We start from the raw sequence: 25,869 nt of genomic DNA, 5'->3' as shown, positions 1-25,869 counted from the left end.
CAATTAACATCTAATATGTATTTCCAAAATATTGCCACTGGCATATTTTGGACTTAGTATATTATTTTGTTTACAATGTGTAAACACATTCTTGTCAGCTTGACTACTTGGTGACATTGACACCTCAATGTAACCTATTTTTATTGCTTTCCCTAAAGGAAAACAATTCAAGATGCTAGGTACTGGCCATAATTTTGGAAACATGGAAACAGTCTCTTGTCTGGCTCATTAGAGGAAGTTTACGTGACCTTTGAAACTCTGACCAGTTACTGGTTTCTTTGTGTGGTTTTTTTCATGTTAGTAACACCTCAGTTGCCCCTGACCTCAAGGTGTCACAATTAATTTCTCTTTGGACTTCAGTGTTTTGTCTGTGCCTTTTGCTGTCTCTGGCAGCTCTTTGGAGACGATAATGGGTTGTTACTTTTCAGAGGTACAGGTGATCACCACTGACTACTCAAGTCTTCTCACAGTGTGACATTGGATTTATTAGCTTCTCCTGAATTAAAATTAGCAGATAGAATATTGACTTGTCTTAGCAGAAGAGAAGGCTGCAGAGTTCAGCTCTTTAGGAACCTGAAACCAGTTAATTTTATAAATTTCAAACAAACTGCTCTTGTGGCAGTCATCTTCAATCACCATATCCATGAAGCAGTCCTTTTTAATTTAATTGAATCTGTTTTGGGGTTTTTTTAGTATTTTGTCTTGTTTACTGTTTTAATTCTGTGGACTGCTGACACCATGTTACTATGTCTAGCTACTTTTCAGGGGGTTTTTCAACTTCCTGTTACTTACGTGCTGTACAGTTTAATCTGAACTTTCAGGTTTTTTGAGGCTCTTAATGCCTGGCTTTAGCTTGCATTGTGGTATCTGGAATAGGAGACCTTGTAAGCAGGATTTTACTGTGTTAGACAGAAGGTTTGATCTGCTGTTCAGATTTACTTCAGAAGAAAACTAAACAGTGCCAAAGGACAGTGTGACTGCAACTTAAGATATGAGACTTACTCAATTTGCAAAATGTGAATGGAAACACCACTGTTTTAGTAAGGAGGCTTGAAACTAATATTCTTTGGGGACTAATCTAGGGGAATGCTTTTCTTAATCTGTTGTCATATTTTTTTGTGTTTGCATTGAGATGCTGGTTTTGCTCTGACCTTTCATACAAGGAAGTATTTTATTCTGTAAGATGAAATGCTCAGTGCAGGATATGATGTAATAAATGCTAGTGTGGAAGTTTTCTTATACTGTAAGAAAAACTGTTTAATTGTATACGTAATCAAAATCTGAAAAAGCTTCTTAAAGGCTAAGTACTGGGAGGATAGGATGGTAGAAAGCAATCTTCAAAGTCTGATTTTCAGAAATTTTTTTAAAATAACAGTAGTGCATGGTAAACTGTATTTAATTTGAGAATTCTTGGGTTTTGGGGGGTTTTGTCTGCTGCTAGGTATTTACTTGAAAAAGATGAAAAGAAAGGGTACTTTGCACTTTCCATGAGATGTAAGCACCTCTTCTAAAAATAAACTGAATGTAATGTATGATTTTTGTTCATAGTGATTCCTGTCATTTCAGAAGTTGGGGAACAGACTGGTGAGGTAGGTTACTCCGGCTCTCCAGCAGAAGCACCTCCAAGCAAGTCTCCATCAATGCCATCCCTAAACCAGACCTGGCCAGAATTGAATCAGAGCAGTGAGGTTAGCACTTTTATCTAAGAGTTATTTCACTGCCAGTCAATAAGTAAATTGTTTATGCATCCATAATTTGTCATAAGTCAATTGCTGGTCACAAATCATGAAGCAGTTAGCAGAAGAATAGACACAAGAGGGTTCTGTGTTACAATGCAAAAAAAAGAAAAAAAAAAAAAAAAAAAAAAAAAAAAAAAAAGGAAGTTTTCATTCTGTTTTTTCTATCTCATTGTGAGATACTACTTAAAATGTTGTCATTCATGGTAATTAAGCTTTATATTAATCATAAAATTTATCTCATAGTGTGTTTTGGAAAAGTTCAATTAATTCCTGATTTTTTTCATTTAGGTCATGTTTTTAGTTGGAGTTTTTTGTTATATCTGAAGAACTTTTTTAGCAGACACTTTTGCTAAACTACAGAATAAGCTTCTGACAGATCTGGACATTGAGACTTATTTATGGAGGGGATTTTAGCCTGAAATATCACCAATAACGTAGAGAAGTCATGACACTGTTTCAGAGGCAGAGACTCAGACGCGAATCTGAAGCAAGCCATTGGCTAAACTTATTTAAATCTTACATTTTTACTGTTATGTACTTCTGCCTCATCATCCTTAAGCATATATGTATTTCCTATATAAACAGTCTTCTGCAGTAGAGCTGTATTTTTTCATAATTTGAAAGTGAAGTTAGCAAGCAGTATTTTTAACATTATTTTTTCCCCACAAGTGTCCTTTGTTTAAAAAAGGCTGGTTCCTTGATTTTTCTGTTTTAAGAGCTGCTTCAGATGCCCAAATGACTTTCTGACTGCAGCCATATACAAAGATGATGTAGGCTTACTTTTCATTATAAGAGGGGGAAGAAAGGGAAAAAATAATGAAATTATTTTTGGAAAACTGTTTTTTATTATCTAGGACTCAATAACAATTGAAAACTTGTTTTAACATTTAAGATAGTTCTGTTAGTAGCTGAGCATTGCCTTCTATTAAAAGAGTTTTTTGTGGTTCTTTTTCTTTCTTTGTTAGATTTCAAGTGAATAGAAAATTGATAGCAAAATATTTGGACAAACCAAAAGGAAGTCAGCATGAAGCAGAAAATAAGCACATTTTTAGGATTAAAGTTAGGAGCAGCCCTTCATTTTTCAGGAGGGAAGGACTTTAAAAAAAAGTCTGCTGTTCCACGTAAGGGCAAATGCAAGCCTCATAGTCACATCCTTACCAAATTTAAAAATGTTGGAAATTATTTAGTGATTCTTAGTTGTTCTGTTTGACAGAGTGACTCAGATTGCTGGTAGAAAGCTAGTTTTTAAGAGGGAGGTGGAGCAGATATTCATTCAGTTGTTGCTAAAAAGCTGTAAATGTCTAAATTTGTATTAAAACTCGCACAGACACATTCCCTTGTGTTTTCAATAAAGATTTAATAAGCTAATCATTTGGTAACCTGCATCATAATTGAACAGATTCCTTCAGTGTCTAATACAACTCAGACCAATTGAATAGGATAATTCCACTAGTGGAAACAAAGTGAATTACAATTCTATCAGCCAGAATCTTGACTTACGAAACTGACTATATATTCACATAAGATAAGGTGGCTTTTTTTTTTTTTTTTTTGAAAGTCTACTAATATTTAAGAGGTTTGGAAAAGTTCTCACAGTACCTATACTACTGGATACTAACTATACTAAAAAAGGGTTGAACTAAATGTTTAGTTTTCTGTTCTAACACAAGGAATTTCTGATTTTTCAGATATGTTGCTGTGCATGTTTCTTTCTTCTCAGTATTTTCTTTTCAGTATGAGTCAGGTCAAAGTCCTCAAGGTTTTAATTCCATGAAAAAAATTCTGGTATTGCTGCAGGCACCAGTCTAATTGTTTCCTCTTTCAACCTCTTATAAGTGTCATCAACAAATGAATTGCTTGTAAAAAAATGAATTGCTTGTAAAAGCTCTGCATCTTTGTATTATCTGTCATTCCAGGCAGTCTCATCCTGTTAGTCTCAAAGCTGTTGGTTACTCCATTCTTTCTAGCTAATAGTTGATTTACAAATTGTATAGCTGATTTATAGAATGCCAGGCCCAGTTCCTGGAGGCTCCCAAGTATAGACCAAGGCATCAGTTTAAAACTTCAGAATAAAGAGCACCATGAAAATCTGCCTAACTTTGGATATACTACATGCTTCACATTCTCATCCATTCACTCATCGCTTCTTTCTCACTTCAGATGTCTTTTCCATCCACATCTCAAGGCTGAGCACTTAGTTTTCAAAGCTTAAAATAATAGAAAAGCCTACTACAAATTTTGTCAAAAACTCTCTAGTGTCATGCAGTTGTCATACTTGCTTTAACACAGATATGGAGATTTGCTTTTAAGTTCACAACTGTTACACCTTGTACCAAATGTCTTGGTGTTCTATTCATAATGGTTCAGGTTGCTGTGAGTTTTAGTTTCTAGTAAACAACCTTTTGAAAGTAATTTAAAAAGATTTTTGCAATTCTACAAGACAAATACTTCAGGTTTAGCTAGCATGAGTTTTACCCTGTCAATGCTTTTAAATTTTGCAGAGTTTGAGATGTAATCCAATAGATTCTTAATATGTTTAGCTTTCTGTTAACTGGAGAATTTCAGATGGAGCACAACAGCATATTTTCTAGAGCAGTTAGGGGATGTTGGGGTTTATCTGTGTCTAGCTAGGGACCCCAAGGAAAAGTAATAAAGGTACCTGCAGTTTGGCTTCAGAGCAGGGCAGTAAGGTAGATTAAGCATCTATCTGTAACAAATAATATTTTACCGTTTATCTTAACTATAAAATAAGTGCTATGTGCCCTATGGAATTTTTTGAAAAATTAATAGTATTTCTGTAATCAAATGGTCTGTTTACCAGTCTCACTAGTAACTGGGAAGCCACTGCCCAAATCAAGTATAAAAGGGTAGTGGTAGATCTAAAATAAATATTAATATGTTTCATGAAAATGAGGAGCTGTGCAAATGCAAGAGGCCAAATCAGGAGAAAGGCTGGCAGAACTTGGCAGTTAAATTTCTGACTTGGTAAAAACACTGACTTGTGTTAAAAAGCACATACAAACAAACAAAACCCTCAAACCAATAGAAAACCACAACAAAAAACAACCAGAAAAAATACCCACCCCCATAGGAATATGAGGAACATTATTCCATAATGTTTGCCTTCATTTAAAATTTGAAATAAGGAGATAAGGCTCTTTCTCTACAAGAAGTTTTACCACACATGACAGTAATTCCAAATTTAGTTAATATTTTTCTGAATTTCATTTCATCTGATTGTAAACAGTTATTTAGGAATTTCCTTAAGGACTTACTTCTGAAATAAGTGGTTTAGACATACCGACTGTTCACTGAATATAGTTTGGTGTAGAGGACAACACAAAATTAGGTTGACTCACACTTCTTCTGGAATCATTTAGATTGATTTACCAATAGAGTTAGGACAACAATATCACACACAGAATATTTTGGGTTGGAAAGACCCACAAAGGGTCATAGAGTCCAACACCTAAGTTGTTTCCACAACTATAACGAACGTAATTTTTATCAAATTTTCTGAGTACTAAAAATTTTATATTTTTAATTTTTGAAACTTGTATTTGTAGTGTTTGAAACTTGCTTAATATTTACTTGTTATTTTACCAAAATATAACAAGTTTAGCATTCTTGTTGTGATTTTTTAATCTGGTTTCCAGATCACAAACTAACTTTATGTACGTTGATATTTTGTTGCTCCAGTTGTGGCTGTAACTTGATTCAGTTTTTATGAGGATTCTTGACAGCCATGTATTGATACAGCATGGCCATATCTTATAAAATTGTTCAGAGATTGACTTATTTGCTCTTAGCAATCAACAGTATGTTTGAATTTTATTCTTTGCCTTATCAGTGATTTAGACTTGTGAAAATGCTCTTTTACAGCGTAGAATCACTTCTCAGAGGTTGCACTGGCAAGCTAAAGTGGTGTGATTGGAGTACTCTGCTCCATGTTCATTTGTCTGGGATTTTGTAAGAAAATCAGCATTTATTTAATAAGTTTGCAACTTGGCAGCTACAAAAGCTGAGGAACCTTTCTGTGGATTTTATGACTACAAATGTGCACAGTGTGTCTCTGATTTTTATCTTCAAATTATATGAATGGCTTAACCAGTTCTTTTACTTGTATGATGTTCACTGGCAAACGTGAACTCTGAAGGTACTTCTGGGTTGCCTGTGCACCTGTATCTTCATTATAAAATGTGAATATAAAGATAAATATTGACAGATAACAAACTTGGTTCCACAACAATCTCAGACTGAAATAAAAATACTTAATATATATTAGTGTGCTTCCTAAGTGAAGTACTCTCCTGTGCAAATAAAGTTCTTTCCAGTGCAACCTCTGAACTACTATGCTAAATCTCCTCAGTGATCTTTTACTCCCACCTTCCTCATCATGCTGACTTCTCTCCTCTGTCTGTTCAGCAGTGGGAGACATTTAGCGAACGCTCTTCAAGCTCACAAACTCTGACCCAATTTGATTCTAACATTGCACCAGCTGATCCTGTAAGTCAATCACTTAGCTTGCTTGTTTGAAATTAATTTTATTAACACTGAATTTCCATTCATTGTATTTAGCTGTTATGCATGATTCCATGGACTGCTTTTTGGGGAATGGTGGCAAATAGCTTGTTTGCTTATTTTCAGAATATAAATTTTCTAGAACTGCTTATGTTTAATCTCTGATTGCAAAGAATGCTTTTTCCTGTTGATTTTGATCTAATACAACACTTCTGTCAAAATCTGTCATGCACAAAGAATTTAAACATAATGTTTTTTTGAAAAAATGTGTAAGGTGATGCAAGGGCCACTCCCTATCATAAACAAGTTCTGTTGTAGATTTCGTCTTCCGTGTTGCTTTGGTTTTTTTGAGTTGCAGAACCTGATTTGCACAAAACCAGTGCCAACTTCTGTGAAAAAACCTACTGAGCTTTAATGGGCGTGGTATTTCATATTCCAAATGGTTTTTTCCAAGTTACTTATTAATAAAGCTTTTAGTATCTCTCCAGCTAAACCTCTGGTGTTCTAAGGCTTTACTCAGTGAGGGGTGCTCTGAAAGATTATGTAGTTTAAGTATCTTGGCAAGTTTGGGAGCCAGAAATACACTACAGTGTTTCAAGTTCTGCTGGTTTTAAGCTTTACAGCATGTGACATCAAAGCAGTTCTGAAATGCATTAGAAATGCAGTATTTACCTGCTGCTTTCATCCTGCTTTTTTTACAGACTTAACTAGCACCACGTGTCCATTTTAATTGAATTAATTACAGTGTTGGTGTCCGTTTGATTGTGTAACAAAATATAATAGGTGCACAGAATACACATTTAACTGCTTTTAGTATTAAACCTGTCTTCTGAAAAGATATAATACATAAAAATACATAGATTTTCAATAAATCAGCACTCCAGTCTCAAATGTAACTCTGATGCTCTTGTAGAAATAGCATTTCTAGATTCTGAAAGCTAGAATTCAAACTGCAGTGTTCCCAATGCTCAGAATTAACCTTCAAAACAAGTGAAAATGTCCTACTTAAAGCAAAAAGAAGCCCTCTTTCATCTGAGATTGTTTTTGTTTTAAATATACTGTATTTTTATGTAGTTTATAGTTGTTACTTGCTGTGTATAATTGCTTGACAGTAAAGAGCTATCACTGTCTTGTTTCCGCAATAAGACAGTAATTTATTTTCACACATAATTAGCAGATGACAGAAATCTGAGATTTTAATTTTTTCATATGTCGATAATCTAAAAAGTATACAGCAGTGATGGTATATGAAAAATAATTATATAGAGTATATGTTTGTGTGTATGTATAAAGAGAAATCCACTGGGAATGCAAAATTTTTTATGACTGATCGCATTCTTGAGTCCTTTCTTAAAATGCTTATAGTTTAGAAAAGAACAGTGAGCATCTTTGATACTTGCTGAGGTAACAGACCTTGGGATTAGAGTCTTTGTTTTCCATATTAAAGTAAGAACAAATGATGACAAATTTTCAGTTAGCTGAAGACAAACTTCTTGTTTTAGCAGTTTCAGTAGTGATGCATAGGAATGATTTATGCAGCAACTGGTTCCCCAGAGGAGAGAGAATCAGCTTTCTTGAGCAGTTGTTAATAACAATCTAAAGAGTAAATTGACAAACCAGGTCTTTTTCAGTTGGAAAAGCAGCTGCTTTGGAGGTAAACCATAAGTGGAAAGAGTAAAACAGTACATCTATCCCTTAGTATGGGAGCATAATATGCCTTTTGTAAGTCAAAATTGGTAACATGTTGTTTTATGTAAAATTAGCTTAATGATGTAAATTAATATAAAATCAATTTAACTATTTAAAGCATGACTTCTGTACAGCTACACATTAGAGTACAGAAGAGGTCTGAAGCAGCCACGTAAAAGTGGTCTTTGCATGACAATCTCATTACAGAGGGAAGAAAAACCAGTGTATTTTAAACCAGTAACTATTCCTAAAAGCTTTTGTGCAAAAATGGTGTTTGAGCTGTGACTAGAAAGTGGTTTTGCTTGCAACAAGGGTAGTGAAAGTCATTGAAACAGTTTCAGAAAATACCAATGCAGATCTATTACACTTAGTGAAATTGATCTACTTGAGCAGTCAGAACAGATTAAATTTCTGATACAAAGGTAGTTTGAAATTTCTTGTTATTTTTCAGATAGAATATAATAAAATCTGGGGATGTTCTTGTGCTATCATTGGCCCACCCATTCGTGTATTCTGAATATGGATGGCAGTAAAAATCCTCAGATAGCCATGTCAGTATTTTTAGGCTGCTTTTAAGTTTTGAGATTATTTTTTAAAGTATTTTTTTAAGCTATCTGCAGTCAGTCTCCAAATCAAATGGAAAGGATTGTCTATAAAGTACTTTAAATGGATTCCCTTGTCTGAACAGCAAATGCCCAAGTGTAAGGCCAATGCCTGTTTAGAGATATATTCCATAGGGCTTATTATACTGAAGTCTAGAAGATTATTGCTATTTTAAAGACTCCAGAGAATATCTGAAATTACTACAAAGTACCTATTTCATTAAGCATTACTCATACTATTTAGAGAGGCCATTATTTTCTGAGGCATTATGAATAAAGCTGAGGAGTCATGGTTTAAATTGTAATTTTTCTTTTTTTTTGAAGATGTGCTTAAAGTACCAGATGTCTGATATGCCAAAAATGGTTGAAAGCTGGTAAAATTTAGCTCCTACTTACAGTTATCTATAGAAATATATTCTAATGCCCTTTTAAGTAGCTAAGTTAACATTACAGAGGCTACAGCTTAGAGAACTTTGGTTTTCTGGGTATATTCAGTTCCCTGGAACTGTGCAAATAAACAAAATCTATGAAATTTTGTTTAGAATCGACATTGCACATGGCATCTGAGACTCTTTTAAGAGTGATTTGAGCTATGTTAACATGACTGTGATCTCTTCCACAGGACACTGCAATTGTGCACCCAGTTCCTATAAGAATGACTCCAAGCAAAATCCACATGCAGGAAATGGAGCTTAAAAGAACTGGAAGTGGTAGGATATTTTCTCTTGCTAATTTGGGAAGTTTTCTACAGTTAGAGTCAGCCTTACTTCCTTGAACATACGTACTTCTTTTCTTCACCAAGGATGAATGTAATGAGCATCATTACTGAGTTAGGAATTGCAATTCAGATAAGTGCAGAGCTTGAATTGGCCATTTGCTACTGTGAGGATTTTACCTTCTCTAGCAGAATGTTTCTTGGAGAGTAGTTCAGGAGCATCATAATGAAGATTGGATTTGGACCTGCAGGTGAATGTCTGGGTTTCCTTGTTAAATACTGAAGGAAACTGAGCATGCAGATCATAACCTGCATTCATAAAGCTTTTTCTTCTGTGGTCAGAAATACTGCATTTATTATTTTGAAACTTGAAAGCATTTGGGAATATAGGCTTTTTTTAATACTCTGGTCAATAATAAGGAAGGTGGTTTGATAAATTTTCTTAAAGGAATAGAGGGGTTCTTAGTTTTCAGTTGTGTACCCATATTTCCTCATATTCATATGAGTCATGAAACTCATGCAGAGTCTTCAGCATAGGAGAATAAATAGTATTGACAACACATTTATTTTAAAATTTCTTTGGCCTTGTAAATAGCTGAAAATTCACAGCTCTTAATGCTGAGAAATTGGTGTTTTATGTTGTAACACTGTTATTTCTGAGTTAAAATACACCAATTTTAGTATTGGGTGCAGTGCTTAGATAAAGGCAGAAAACCCATGTAAAGCTTTGGCACCAGAAATAAAGGCTAGCTTGAATAAGTTCATTTATCTAGATTTGTTTTTCCATCTAGATCATGCTAACCCTACTAGTCCACTACTTGTGAAACCATCAGATCTCCCAGAAGAAAATAAAATGAGTTCATCTGTAAAATTTACAGCTGGAAATACAGTTAGTAAGTATGAAAGTGCTTTCTGGTCTCATTTCTTACATTACACAAAATGTAGATCTGATAGGTCCCTCAGTGAATCAAAACTGGCTGGATAGTAACAGCTCTAAAATGAGATAAGCTTATCCTAAGAACAGAAACACTTTTGATATAAAGAATGTATTAGAAGAAGTAATTAAGACAGTTCTACTGATGCCACTGGAGTTGTTTTTCTGATTTCTAAGGTTGGTGACAATCCTTCAGCACTTCTAAAATTAGGCATGTCCTACCCCTTTTTTTTTTTCCTTAGATGTCCCTTACTCTAGCGCACTAGATTATTGAAGTGATGGAATGTCAAGTATTTAAAAATTATTGTATATAAAACTTAGGTTTTGTATTTTAAATATAACATTACTGTCATTGTTATTCTTCAGTACATGCCACTAGTAACCAATAACTGATAGTGTTGGCTAAGTGGGGTTGGTTTGTATTGCATCCTTTGATTATTCAGACTTGAGGATTTTGAATCCTGACCAGATGATAATTTACAGAGAAGCAATACAAGGACATACACCCTTTTTTTAACAAAATAAATTGGATATTTGAAATTATTTATTACTTCTGTCTGTTAGGGTGTGCTAATGATGCAAAGCAAATATGAAACTGTATTTTCTTTTCCCAGCAGATGGTTACAGCAGTTCGGACTCTTACACTTCAGACGCAGAGCAAATCGGAAATGCTGTAACACGGCAACGGTCAGTAGAGTATCAGCTGAAAAAAACCAAGTAAACGGTGTTTAAAGAAGCCTGTTCTCAGCTCCTGGTTACTTGACAACTAGTTTATAAAATGGTGGCACAATAGATTCCTAATTTAATACTCAGGAATCTGGAAACCGTTTGTTTTCTAATGCATTAACAATGTATGTTGCTTTCATTAGTGTGTAAAATGAAAATTTAAAAAGGAAAGTTGTCTAAAAATTTGTTTGGCCAGTCAAGTACTCCATGTGAAGCTCCATGTTCAGTGGAAATCTAAATACTTTCCCCTTAAACACAAGGGAATGTGAGCACATGAGACAATGCTGTTACTTGAAACCAGTTTTTTGTATTTTTAAAAATACCTATTAGGCATTTTTGGAGAAGAACCTTATGACACTGTAGCCTAAAAGAAGAATTAAGCACAAATTAGGAATACCATGGCAGAAACTCAATCTCTTTTAATAATGGACTTAAATAAAACAAAGGACAGTCATAGGCCCAGCATAAATTAAGGGATTGGAGAAAGCTATGCAAGCACAAAACCAACAATTGCATAATTTCACATAAGAGAATGTGCTGTACTAGCTGGTGCTAATGCTTCCCATTAAATCTGCCTGAATAGGATTAAAACCAGCTATGCCATTAACCATCTTACAATCAGTTTTGGAGGTAAGTTTCTAAACAAAAATAATTAGGGTGACTTCAATAGCAAAGAAAGATTTCCATTTGCCTGTCAGTACAGCAACTTGAAAGATTCTTTCCTCCATTGTTCCTTAATGGAAACTGTGATTCTGTCATGCTTTTATGTATGTTTTTGCACTATCAGCATTATGGTTTCAACATGTTCTTTTACTCTTTAACTTTGGGTTAGGTTTTCTTGCTGAACTGTGTAGATGAGTTTCTTGCTGTGTAGATGAGTGAAGCTTTCTGATGAGTTCCCACATTATGGCATGGGGAACTTCTGTCCTGACCTGGTAGTTGTGGCAGTAACACACAGAAAATTTGTTGTCCCACTTACTCTTTTATTTCCTTCCACTGGCATCTCTTCTACCAATTGCAATTTCATATAGAGATGACATTGTCCTTAATCCTACCATTAGTCAAGACTACTTTTTTGTATTTTCAAAAAGCAAAAATTGACAAGGCTGTGTCAGATAATGATACTTCAGAATTCTCCTTAAACCACTTTCTCCTATTTTTAATTCCGCTTGTGTTTTTTTGCTACACTAGCGAGAAGGATGACTGAAGGAGTCAGTATAATTAGATTTTAATTTCATCATCTGGAGAGTTACAGTGTTACAGAAGAAAATATATAAGAATATATTTTCTAAATATATTCTCTATTGCCATAGAGAATATATTAAGAAAATAAACTTTTCTATTGCAATAACTCAGTTTTCTATCTGGACTTAAACATTCAGGAATTCCAGCTTTTGTGTGAAACTTGGGTACTCTTTACCTCTCCTAGTTTACATCTTGCAATAGTTAGAGAAGAATATTGCAGAGGTCAGTCATAGAAAAGATTTTATCATGAGTTGAATAAAAAAGCAGCTGTATTCATGTCAGTGAATCAGTAAATCTGTCTTGTTCAAATTAGACTAGTTAGGAAGCTGCTGCAAGCTGGTTTTAAAAGCAAGTCATACAAAAATTCTATATACAATAAATTCCACTTAAATGGCACTTAATGCAGTAATTTATCCTTCTATCCTTTCTGCATGTGTTCATGAATTTGCAACAGGTATCCACTAGATGGTGATCCTACCCAAGAATGAGTCAAAATTTCTGAAGATTCTGCTAAGTGTATAGATTTGGAAAATTTCAGGCAGAGAATTAAATTGCTGTCTCATACACTGAGATACTTCTTGAGCTCGATATACATGGAGGCAGGTCCAACAGAAACCCAATATTCTTCTTTAATACAATTGGACTTACCCCATTTAACCTAAACAGGATGTTGACTACATCTTAAAAATTATAGTGACTACCATCTGGATGGAATTACCGTATTTAGCATTCTCTGTTCCTGAACTATCATTGTTTGGGATATGCATCAAGCTGTTGGTTTCCCAAAGATAAATTACATGTGATAATATAAGAATAATTTGAATAAGGGATATTTAAGTAAATGGAAATATATAAACTATTGTAAAATCAAAGAATACTGGAAGATTTAAACTAATTAAAACTTATTGGCAATCTTGAAAATCCATGGCAATCGGGGGTTTTACCTTTGTCAAACTTGGGTTTTTAATTGCATGCTTTGAAGAACTTTTGATTTTTAGTTCTGTTGTAGCCACCTAAAATGACTACAGAATTTCATGTATTTTGCAGGTCACATTCAGGAACATCTCCAGATAACACTGCACCACCACCACCCCCTCCAAGGCCTCATGCTTCTCATTCTCGGTCATCATCTTTAGATATGAACAGATCCTTTTCAGTTCCCCCAGGTAGATATGCTGTGTTCTGAGTGTATATTATTTTTCAGCACATGTATTCCTGAAACAGACAATGCTTTTTTTCTCTGAGGAATGATCTAGAGTGTTGGTTTTTAAAGCACCACTTCTGAATAAAAAAAGTTGCAAATGTTGTAATTCTACTGTATTGTTTGTATTAAAATTTATATTGCACTTTACTTAAGTAGCTAATTTGAAAGTCAGTTCTGAATTCTGGCATTGTAGTTTTTTGGATGGATTTGGGAAACAAAGTCAGGAAGGAATATTCTGGTTGTATACCCACATCCAAGGAATTGCATCTGCTGGTGAATTTTCAGGGGGAGTCTTTTTGGAATCATGTATTAAAGATGAGTATTTAGTATTTGGCTTCAGAGGAAACGATTAAAGGTCATTTCTGCTGCTCTGCTCAAGGAGTTTTATTTGAGTTCTGACTTGTCAGTACTTTTAAATTCAGGATTGCAAAGTATGAGAAAATACTAAGAGCTTATAATGAGGGTAAAAAACCCCCAAAGACTAAGATACTAAAACCAGAAGAGTAGGACCATGTCTGTACAAGATCCATGTTCTGATTCATCCTGGTTTTGTCTGTTTGCCAGTTTGAATGGAGGTGACATTACAATTATGAGCTGAAATATGACAGGTTAATATGTGGCAAAATGCAGCATTTCTTCATGTTGACAGTTAAAAATTGATAGCACTGTAAAGTACAGAGTAACAATCTTGGCCAAATGTGTGTGTCTTTTACAGGACAGCAACAGGCTGGAGTTGTTGCCTATCCCCCTGCAGTGCCTCCAAGACCACAGCCTTCACAGGTGATGTCACTTCTGAAAAAGGATATTCTAACTTGGTGCATTATTTTTATATAACTGAATTTTAATATATCTCTAAAATGAGTATCATCGCTTGATATATTTTTGAAAGCACCAGGATGTGAATGATGGCAAAACCTAGACTATAGCAAAATGTTAGTATTTCCTAAATAAAAAAATATTTCTAGTGGAACCATGGATGGGGATTAAAGAAGATATTGAAAAGGAATGAGTGGCTCTGGAGCTCTGAATTGTGGGAAAGAGAGAAAAGTTATCCTTTTGCATTTCATTATATATTCCTGTATGGTACATAGGTCAATAAAGACTGCGAAAGCCGTTTTCCAAAGTTTTGCAAAATAAGGGATGTCTTGCATTTGTCTGGCACAGGGTGGAGCTTTACATAATATGCCTGCCTCCAAAAGGAGTCTTTCCACTTCTTCACTTGTCACAGACTTGGTGATCTTTGCAGTTGTAGTCTGAGTGCTATCAGCTGATTTGGTAGAAAGCACATCTTGAAAAAGATTTTTCTTTGTCGCAGCCAGCTGAATCCTTCACCTGCTCCTTTAACTGTGCAGATCTAACATGAGACAAATAAAATTGCTTTTTAGTTGTTTCTCACCAGCAACTACTTGTTAGAATTTGAGTTACTAGCAATTGAAGTCAGTCAGTGATTCAGAAATCATCTACAAGGATTCAGAAATTATCTGAAGGGATGGAGAGAGTGTACAAGGACAGACATATTTCACACAGTGATTACAAAAGCATGTTTCCCTGTGAAACTAGACTAAAAGTCTGTACCAAGCCCCCAGAGCCCAAGTGGCGATGTCACAGCAGAAATATCTATTGTTCAATGAATCTAGCTAGTGCTACATTACATCCCTCTTTGATCTTACTCCCTGGATAATAGCCTTTCCTTTCTCTTAAATATTTTTGCATCCATGGATTGCATGAGATGCACGTTGTCCTACTGATAGGACATAAATTTTTGTCCACTAAAAAGGCAAATAATCCTTAACATTCTGTCCCTAAATATTTTTGTTATTTTATTGCAGGGCACAGGTCCTCATGTGCATCGCTCAGTGGATGCTGATGGCCTAATAGCTCATACCAGTACCTCACCTCAACAAATACCAGAGCAGCCAAATTTTGCAGACTTCAGCCAGTTTGAAGCATTTGCTGTTTCAGGTGTAAACAAAGAGGAAGAAGATGAAATTGAAACACACTCAGAAGTCTTGCAGGTGAGTAGAAAGGAAGATCTTGTCAATTGCTTTAATACTACCAACAGTTATGAGACTTTGTTAATACCTATTTCTGCTGTTCTCTGTCAGTGGTGTATTGTTTGTTGGGTTTTTTGTTTTGGTTTGGTTTTTTATGATGTCTCAATCCATTGCTAGAAAGCAATTACATTGCACACTGCTGCAGTTGATTAGTAATTGCCAAACACCTAGGCAGAAGGAATTCTTTTTGTCTCAGCTCTTGATTGTAATTTAAAAAATTTTTTGTGCTTCTTAGCATATGTGGGCACAAACATAATTGTGTTGGTGCATTTGAGCCTTAGCACAGGCAAAACATTTCTTCTGCTCATTCTTGCCAGCCTTCCAAATGACTTGCCGGTAATTTTAAAATCAGGTCTTAAAAAAGACATGCCTTAATAAAGGAGATGACTGTGATGTTTTGTAAACATCTGCTAAAATTCCATTAATTTGCTTTTCTTCACAGTCATTGGACAAACAGCTAAAGTGAATAGAGCTATGGCACCCTTCTATCATTAAAGATGTTTAGAAAAACCTGTTTCCTACTATAGACAAAGGACTTGAAAGTTTGGAAGCCTTAGTAATAATGTCATAACTAGCTGCAGAAACTACTTCATGTTCTCCTTTGATAACTTATAGCTTTTATCCCCATTGTAAGTTCTCTGGGACACTTCTGCATCCTTGCTTGCAGAGAAGTCCCTTTGGTGCTTTAAAGTTCTGTCAACAGCATGGTCTTGCTTCACTTGTTCAGGGAGGTTAGTGACATAGACCCATTTGAGCGCTCTCCACGTACTTCATTGCAAAACCAGCAATGGTAGCTTAAGCTGCCACTGAAAACTGCTTAAGTTAAGCTTGCTGATCATTTTGCATTGAGGTGGAGCAGTCACATTGTGTTCCATTGGAGGGATTAACCTTTGGCAGTGAGAAATAGATAATGGTGGTACTGTAACAGCAGAAACAGCTACAGCAGTTTGTGATCAGGCCACGGCCTCTTTTGTGCTGTACAATGCCTCGTGCCATTGGACTTACGTTTCTAAATGAGAATTGAACTAGAATTTTAGGTGTTAACTGTATTTGTTTATCAGAGCACACCATACTTGCTTTTATTCCAATTGCTGCCAAATGAAGTATATGTTAAGAAGCAGATTTCTAAATATAGTTTATATTCCTTTAGGTTGAAAAGCCCTCTGATTCTGCAAGTTCTCTTAGAGTTGCCAAAGCAGATGGAAGAGTTGAAGACAAAGCACCTGCAAATGTGCCCAGTAGTGCGGTATGCCAAGTACCTTTGAAACAAAGCACAGTTGTCTGACATACATGAAATTAAATCTTTGTTTTGATTTGCAACAGCAGCTTTATAGCTGTCCACTTGAACCCGGTTTTCTTAGGCCTGATAGATGCTTCGAATAGGCATGTGTATGGTGAATTTTTGCAGTGGATGATGATGATTAGATTTATTCTTGAAACAGTATAAAAGATACTTGTAAGTTTTCAAATTTCTTTGAAACAGATTAAAATGTTTAGTGCAGAACTTGTTTAACAGTAGCTTTTGATCTGGTTGCAGACATATAATTACTGGGGGGAAAGTACTCTGCATTGCTGTATGTTTACAGTACTCAGTTGTACTGTGGTGTTTCTGCTTGCACAGTTCTGTGTCAGTGTGTAGCAACTTACTAGCCTTAAACCACATGGCAGGATTTAGTACTTCAGGTTTTTTCCAGACCAAATGAGAATGCAGCTAGATGTCCATCAGAAAATACCTGATGGGTTGTAAATTCAATTGTCTCAGTAACTGGATATGAAACACAAGCTACCAGGCTATAATCCAAGTAAAACATAGTTTCAGAGAATTAATGGGCTGTGTTTTCCTCTTCAGGGTAAAGGCACTACCCCACTTGCTCCACCACCGAAGCCTATTCGTAGAAGATTAAAATCAGAAGATGAGCTAAGACCTGAAGCTGAGGAACATACACAGAAAACAGGTGTCATAGCTGCTGTTCTTGCTTCACAGCCATCTATTCCTAGGTAACCCAAGAAGTATATAAATACATCTGTTACTGGAAAGTTTACATTTAAACAGCATACACATTTTCTGTTCCAGGAGTTGCAAACAATTTTGGTGTATTTATTTTAGATTAATTCAACAATTTAAGAAGTTTTTGATTTTTAAAGAAGGTCATCCCAAAGCCTCTGCTCCTGGGAGACTTTCAAGAGATTGTGAATTTTGGAATGTGAACTCTTTTTAGCTTCTGCAAGTATGTTGGAAATAAGCGGTGGAAGTACTAAGGTGTAGAATTTAACTTTAAATGGTTGCTATGAACAGTCCAAAATGTGCAGTCTATGTGTCCTAGCATGAAAACAGTCTATTGCAGTAGTCACTTTGAGGTAAAATGAATGTGGTTTGTGTGTTGGGCCTTCAGAAAGTTGATAATGACAAGTTTTTAAAATGCGCTGCATGCTCTTTGATTGAAACCAACTGTGTGCACATATGAAACGTATATATCTGTGTGTCCATGCAAACAAACGTGGTTAATCAAGCCAGACAGAAGCGGGAAAATTTAACAGTGTAACAAGTAAAAAAAAATTTTGAAAAGAGAATTCCATTCACTTAAAGAAGGGGGACTATAAGTGAGATGTTCAGCTAAGTGGCAAAATTACTTATTACACACTTCTAATATATTCTCAGATCAGTGGGGAAGGACAAGAAGGCAATTCAGGCATCAATCAGACGTAATAAGGAAACGAACACTGTTTTGGCCAGATTGAACAGTGAACTACAGCAGCAACTAAAGGTAATTCCTTAGTCTTTGTCTATTTAAGAGAAGAGCTTCAGAGAGCAGGATGTTAGTGATGCACAGTAACAGGCATCTCTGCAATGCAATGATAAATGTAGTAGAGGATATTTATATTAAATATTTAGCTATTTTTGTAGATCATAGAATATACCTATTTGTGACAAGCATTGTGAAATTACAAATCACACTTTTGCACATATTTTTCAATGTATTGATTTGCTTTTAGCTACACTAAAATTTTACCTCATGTTATTAATACTAAGTTACCTGCTGTGGTCATCTCATACTTCAAAAGCAGCACTGAGAAGAGCAGCTGAAGTGGTTTGTGTTCTTTTGAAGGAAAAGGCAAGCCTTAAAGGCTTAAAATTATAAGTATTTTTAAATACAGTAACCTGAAATACAAAACTTGCAGTTTAATAATTGGTGCAACAATAGTCATTTGTTTATCTAGGTCAGCTATCATGGTTTTGGAGCTATCTGTAGGTATCAGCTTAATGTTTTTCACCTACTGTCTTTCTTACCTAAGACATCTAATTTTAACTATCAAGATAATATATTTTAAAAAATATCTTAAATGAAAACATGAATTAATAAGATAATGTCTACAATGGAAGTTAGGTTATTTTAAAAACTCAAGCCTGAATGTCACTTGTTACTGTTTATGAGAGTCGAGGTGCATAAAATTCACATAAGAGGAAAACTGGGGAAGAAAATTGTCTGTTTCCAATACTCTTAATTCAAGTGAGAGCTTACCCCCTTAACATTTTCAACTTCATTTGAAATTATCATAGTTGGGTTTGCATCTGGTTACAAATTTGGAATTGGGTGATTTGAAAGAAAGATAAAAATACTAAATGGCATCACCTTGGAACAAAGTACTGATTTTCAATGATAAGTAATTAGCAGCCAGCCAATCTTCTATTCAGTCTCTGGAGGAAGTCACCAAGATTCTAGACTGTAAGTTAGTTCTCAAACTGAAGATTTTCATTGCATGAGGAAATTTTCAGTACTCATTCTCTGTGGACTGTCAGTAGAAAATCTTTCTTTTGTAGGATGTTCTTGAAGAGAGAATCTCCCTGGAAGTCCAACTGGAACAACTTCGACCCTTCTCTCACCTCTAAGCCTACTGCCGTTAACTGTGAATTTACTAATTTTGAAAGGGGTATTGGTTTCAAGGCCTATTTAAATATCCATGCATCTAGCTCAGTGCACTCTATTCTACATTAAATGTTGTGGTTCTGTTTTGTCAATTTGTCCACTTTTGTATTTTAAGTATTTTAATTTCAGTACAGAGAGAAAAAAAACAAACTACTTTTTCCTTGAATGTGACACTGCCTCTCACATGTTTTTCTGTGGGCATCCATGATCTTTGTTGGACTTGAGTTTGCAGAGTTTGTCGCCAAAATTTCCAACTGGAATTTTTTTGTGGGTTTTTTTTTTTTCCTGTTGAAACATGTTTGCGGAAGAGAGTTGCTAATCAGTTGATTTTAACCTTTAAGCACATAAACTCTTCATTCACTATGGCATTTATTTTATTGTGCCAGAAAAGAGACAAACTACTAATCCGTTATCAGCCAATGTTACTTCCCAAGCTGCCTTTCACAATTGGAAAGTTGTTCACAATTCTAGAAAGCCTGCCTCTTTGCAATTCCCCAGCTTACTCAGGTTGGGAAAGTTCTTGCAGGCTGTTTGCCATATCAACTGGATTGGATTTTGTGATTTTTGTTGCATACATTATAGAGTATGTAACCACAGATTGCCAGGTGTTCACATTTTATCCATTCATGATCCTGATTCAGCCGCATGCGTAGAAACATTTATGGCACAATTGGTAGTTTATCAAACAGGTCTTCTTTAGTTCTCCCTTTCATGAAAAGAGTTGGGTGTAGGTCCCAAACATTAATTGCACATTATCTAAGCACCACCTGTAATTGCATGTCTCACACGTTACCTTTTAATAGCAGATCACATCCACCAGTCTTCACTATAACAAGTTGTATTGTCAAGTAATGTGTCAATACCTCTATAAACTTCTACTTCCCAGCAAAAAAAAAAAAAAAATAAAATAAAACAAAACATGAACAGTTTTGCTTTTTAGGAATTCTGGGGTACTTTCTGTCATCTTGTTTCCAGGCCTTACTTCTCTGGCATATAGACAGGCTTCACTATTAACAGAGTTCCTTGAGTGTATCTTGCTCTTCAGGTTGATGTACTGTATTAGGATTTGTTGTATATTGTACGATACACACATTTTGATCTCATATGTAAATTTGCATTAATTGCTGACTAACAGCAGATATTCTATTTAATGGCTTCTTCTGGCTGTGGGATCATAGATGTTTAACTGCATGGATGTATCTCTGCAGAATCAGAACTAGCAATTGTGTGATTTTTACACCAATAAAACAGCACAATATTTTAATTTTGTTGATTCATCTTTACCTGGGAATTGAAACTCATTCAAATAAGGGGGAGGGTTTTATTACAGGTTTGCCAATAATTTTTTTGTAATTTTGTGGCATGTACAAGAAGTGATTGATCGTAATCTTTTGGCCATTTTCTTCCTTCATTTTTAGCTGTTGATCAGAAATGATTCTCTTGGTAATCTGTGGCTATACTCCTTTTGTATCCTCCTATAAGAAAATCAAATACAAATGTAATTTCTAAAAAGTAAATGTTAGTATTGACTTGAGTCAAATATATTTATAGTTCTTTAGGCTTAATATCTGGTTTGATTTCCTTGAAAATTCCTTTAAAAATTAAAGATAAATCATCCTCTGTTAGCAGTCCTTAACAACACTGTCTCACTTCTGTGCATAAATGAAATTCTCTTAAAATCTTCCCTTCCAAAAGGATAGGTCAAGTCAGACTTACCACTGGTTATGCTGTTACAGTGAAAAACAAGTATTTCTCTTTTTGGTTATCATAAACAAACTGGATAATTATGGTGAATTTTTACTACTATAATTATTCCAACCTTTTTTTCAAATGCAATGAAAGTGTTGCACATGGTTTATTTATATAATCCAAAGCAAATTTCTCTGGTGTGAAAGGATGTCATAGTTGCATGAAAGATGGTAGTTTTTATTTGCATGTAAAGAGATTAAGAAATGATAGGTAAATGGGCACAAAAGTGACATATAAATTATATATAAAGTGCAAGGCTTTGACTTCAGAAAACTATATATGAATAGGGAAATGTGAAGAAGAACCCAGCAAAACCAATAAACCCTCCCAAAGTAAAACACTTTAAAGTTGATGGACCTATCACTTTTATAATGACTGACAAGTAGCAGGAACAGAGTGGGAAAAAGTTCTTCCCTTTTTTAAAAAGTGGGAAAAGTGAGTCACTGCAGTTAAAGAATGTTGATTTTTTGAACCAACTGTATCTTGTCCATAGTTTATTTTAAAGTTTAAAATACATTTTTAAAATAGCACTATTTTCATATTAATATTTAAGTATTAACCCTATGTTCATAGCAACAGGATTCTTAAATCAGAATTTAACATTTTAAGCTTAAATGTAAAAAGTCTTTTACATTCAAATGTTACATGTACATATGAATTTCTCTAACATCCACATCTTCCTAAAAAAATGACAAGTTAACGTCTTAAGTGAAGAACTTCAACGATCTGAACATTTTTGTGTCTTGCCAACAAGTGTATTTTTAAGAATTTTTGTGGATTACTTTCAATACATCATTCTGTACATTTTAAACCAGTTTTTCATGATCAGAAGACCTTCTAACTGAAAAACTACTTAATGTCTTAAGAACATCACTGCCAATGATGTTCAGAAGTTACCTCACTTAGTAATGTAACCCAACTTTAATCCCTTATAAAATTATCTCCCTGTCTTCTCCATTTCTTTGATCTTGATCCAGCTACTTGATGCATTCTTTTTTATGAACTTAGATTGTAAGCTCTTTGGGGCGAGGAATTGTGTACAGTATAAAAGAGGTGCTCTCTCTATTGCAAGTATAAATGTAGGCTACTAAATAGTATGGAGTGTGATTCATGTACCCAGCTGGGATGGATGGATGGACAGCAGCAGGCCTTTCTGAAACACGTGGAAAATGTTTTTCTCTGGACTTTATCACTGGAAAAATCTCTTCTTGTTTGATTTGCGGTTCTTCTGTGTCTCCTAATAATGTGCCTCTTTCTTCATTCCACCTGCTTTGGAGTTCCTTTTTTCTCCATTCATTGCCTATCTTTGGACTGCAGAGAAGATTTCCAAAATGCAAAGGTAAAAAGCTGAAAAGCTGCTTTGTTTTGAGCAGTATTCTAAGTCTATCCAATATAAGCGAGTATTTTCAATTTTTTTTTTGTACTTCACATGCACCTCATTTTCCTTGCAATTGTGATGAACTAGATGATCTCGTATTACTGAAAATGTCTTATGTGGGATAAACAAAGTTGAGGTTATAAAAACTTAAAACTAAAGAAAATAAATTTGCAGCATTGTTTCTTGTGTGACATGTCTCTGTCCCTTATGGATGGGGTGTGCTGTGTTTCTTTACATTTAGGGCAGAGTTGAGAATTATTCTTCTGATTTCAGCTGTGCAGTTTGTCTCTAAATGTCACTTTATGGGTGGCCTAGCCTTAATCACTTTTTCCTAAAATGGTAAAAAATAGTAAATCATTGTCTCCTGACTCCCAGCTCTTTTCTAGTCTTAGTTTCTAGTGGAATGTAATTTCATGAAACTGTAATGTGTTGCAAAAGCACATTACTTCCAACTGAGTCATAACAATGCAGTTCTTACTCTGTGGGGAAGATGGAAAAATAACTTGTGTACTTTGAATATATTTGGATGCTTATGCAGCATCTTGTATTGCCCTGTATATTGATGTACCAGTCATTTATCATGTAGCTATCTAGAGGAAAACACACGAAAACCAAGGACTTTACTTATCTAATAACAAAAAAAAATTTAAATGCCATGTTCTCTTAATAGTCTTAACAATGAACTAGGGATTGTATAGGAGAGATGCTAATAATGTCTAGATAACAATGACCAAATGAGACAATACAGGGTCGTCCTGATAGCTAGAATACAAGCAAAATATTAACTTTACAGGAATCTTTGAATTAATTGCTTTTGTTTGGGGACATGGAGGGGGGAAGTTGAATACTGTGTAATTTCCTTTCAGTAATATATCTTTTAACTAGCAAAATGGGCTTTAAAGGTGCAATTTCTATTTTAAGGGTAGATTGTACATTTGTACCTAAAGCATATGCTGACTGTACACTAGTTATATCTGGTTGTACACTATTAGTATGTTTCAAAGCGATTTCACAGTACTTTTTTCCAGCCTACTGGTACACAGGTATTCAATGTCTTGCATTTAAATTATTGTCCAAAACAGCCTTTGTTTAGTTATAGTACCAAAAAGAATTTTAATTGTGACTCTATGAAATGTGATGTTTATGATCTCACAGCTTAAATCCAGAGCTTTAAGAAGACTTAGTACTGTTTATCACACTTCATCAGCATACTGGGTTACAGAAAGCTAGATGAATTCTATTTCATCTCTGGCAGAATATATTCTTGATACTTTCACTCTTAAAGATACTGATGCATTTAATCTGGAAGCAGCTGAAATTAGTCTGTTGTTCTGACTGGTTTTGTTTATGAGAGGTCTACAAAATTAAGAAATCATAAATAGTAAAAGCAATTTAGGCTGACTCTCAGTGGTGGAAACCCCAAATTCTGGCAATACTGCTGTTGAACCATATGTGGCTGTATTGTTTCCCAGTCTGTGGAGGAGCTCATGGAGGTGGGAGATACATCATACTGTGCAGTGCATGTACACTCCTTAGTGTATCCCTTAGAACTGCAGTGGTGCCTTTTGCTTTCTGTCAGTTTTAACTTCAGAAGTGTGACTGCTTTTATTCCTTTGGCTCAAGGAAGGTTGCATTTAAACTGACAGAAGAGGGGGATAGTCCATGGGGTGGAACATGTTCATTGTAAGAAACTGCACTCTGGATCAGGACTCTTCTGCAAGGAGCCTGTGGTTTTTGGTATCCAACCAAAGGGCAAGTAAGGAACACTAGCATTTGAAAGACTGGTTACGTATTGAGAAAATAAAATCATTTCATATTGAAAATCAATTATTTTTCTGACACCTGGGTGACCAGGAAGTAGAATAAGTATTACAAACAGCTGCCGTGAACACTCATCTAAGGCTAGGCTTCAGAAGGCTTAGCATCCCTTACTGGCTGTGTCAGACTTAGAAATTAATGTATAGTAAGGAGCTTCAGCAGTATATGATTGCTCTGCAGCAGTCAAAGGAAATACTCTGGGAATCCCTATGTTAAGTTAGGTGTGTCTTTCCTTAAAATGCTGTGAAATTCAGCACTCTAGTAAAGTACTTTTGTGCCTTATTTTGCATAGCTTGAGCTGATAGAAAGCTTGAGTTAGTCAAGGTGTGGAAATACAGCATGTATTTCAAGAAAAAGATTAAAGGAATTTCATAGGAAGTTGTAATTCAATGTAATCAAGAAAATGCAGAAGTGCCATGCCTCGACCATGTCATTTGTTTTTTCTGTTACATATCCTGCCTTTGGAAGAATGGTTGTTTATAACAAACTTTTCTTTTAGAGCTTCAATCCATTGTCTTTCACTGCCCTCATGAAGGAACTTGAATTGTGACCTGCCTTCTCAGCAGAAGGAACCAAGAGATCATAGAAGAATCAAGAAGTCCTTTTGCTGTAGAATGGTACCTAAAAGGAACATATTCCCTGGTTTCCTCTGCACTTTGCCTTTTGGGATAAAGTAGAATTAAAGCAAGAACGTTCCTGTGGAAAAGCAGTAATTATTCACATAACTTTTTTTTTTTTTCTCCCCCTCCTCAAAATTAAGAGGCTGGTAATTTTGATGGATTCTATGCTATTTACCACATTGCTTCCAAAGTGAACTTGTTAACAAAAAAATGTGCTAAAATTGATAATGTCCCAGAACTTTTTATGTCAAAAGTACCAATTTTGTCACGGCTTTTTATCCTTTTTTTTTTTTTTTTTTTCCTGTAGCTTTTTAGAACATTGGTTTCCTTTTTGGTTTTAAAACTTCCTTTTTGCAAGTACCTCTTCATGTAGATATTTTTTTCCTCTTATGGAAAAGAGTTTTACATATTTATTTGAGGGAGTTTCATTTTAACTGTTACAGCTCAAAGCCATACTGATCTGAATTAATCCAAAGTGAGTACTCTCTAAAATTGAAAGTAGATTGGATTTGGATTGTAGGGTAGGATTTTGGGTTTAAAATTTTCATGAAGATGGCACAGATTTTTGTTGTAACACACACCTATTTTCTTTTACATAAGCATTGCAATTTTTAGAGTTCTGTACAAATATTTCTTGTATTAGCACTTGCTTAACTGTTAGACTGTATCTGTTCTAGTATTTAGGTGATGCTGTGATACTGCATTGTTCAGGGTGATCAGATAATTCTCATTCATTCACTCTGGTCCCAGCCTATCAGTTGGTGGGGAATTGTTCTTGGTTATTTCATGTTCTGGTTTTTGTTGGTTTAATATGATTAAAAAGCTGCAAGTTGGAGGTCTCATTAATCTGATTATTTCTAAATAGTAGGAAAATTATGGTCCATTAAAATTACTAAATCTTAAGATTCAAAATTTATATGTAACAACTACTAAAAATGTGTTTTTCTTT

At 34.9% G+C, this 25,869-nt stretch overlaps 1 protein-coding gene across 11 annotated transcripts in view; it reads left to right on the top strand.

Annotated features, from left to right (window-relative positions):
- The window catches only part of REPS1 (RALBP1 associated Eps domain containing 1), a 62,321-nt gene extending 36,452 nt beyond the window's left edge, over nt 1-25,869 (top strand). For 3 of the 11 annotated variants that reach the window (XM_083857299.1, XM_083857292.1, XM_083857294.1), the window contains exons 9-20: nt 1,549-1,688; nt 6,165-6,245; nt 9,174-9,261; nt 10,058-10,159; nt 10,815-10,887; nt 13,219-13,337; nt 14,091-14,155; nt 15,205-15,390; nt 16,580-16,675; nt 17,279-17,427; nt 18,089-18,194; nt 19,250-25,869. In XM_083857299.1, coding sequence (XP_083713425.1) covers nt 1,549-1,688; nt 6,165-6,245; nt 9,174-9,261; nt 10,058-10,159; nt 10,815-10,887; nt 13,219-13,337; nt 14,091-14,155; nt 15,205-15,390; nt 16,580-16,675; nt 17,279-17,427; nt 18,089-18,194; nt 19,250-19,318 — 1,274 coding nt within the window. In that variant the 3' untranslated portion in view covers nt 19,319-25,869. The remainder of the gene's footprint in view (nt 1-1,548; nt 1,689-6,164; nt 6,246-9,173; nt 9,262-10,057; nt 10,160-10,814; nt 10,888-13,218; nt 13,338-14,090; nt 14,156-15,204; nt 15,391-16,579; nt 16,676-17,278; nt 17,428-18,088; nt 18,195-19,249) is intronic. The other 8 variants (XR_014589574.1, XM_083857293.1, XM_083857298.1 and 5 more) reach the window with 8 other exon arrangements.

Source organism: Zosterops lateralis (assembly GCF_965231275.1).
Source record: "Zosterops lateralis genome assembly, chromosome: 3".
Taxonomy (NCBI): Eukaryota; Metazoa; Chordata; class Aves; order Passeriformes; family Zosteropidae; genus Zosterops; species Zosterops lateralis.
The sequence above is the reverse complement of the archived record's forward strand: the minus strand, read 5'-3'. Positions and strand labels throughout refer to the sequence as shown.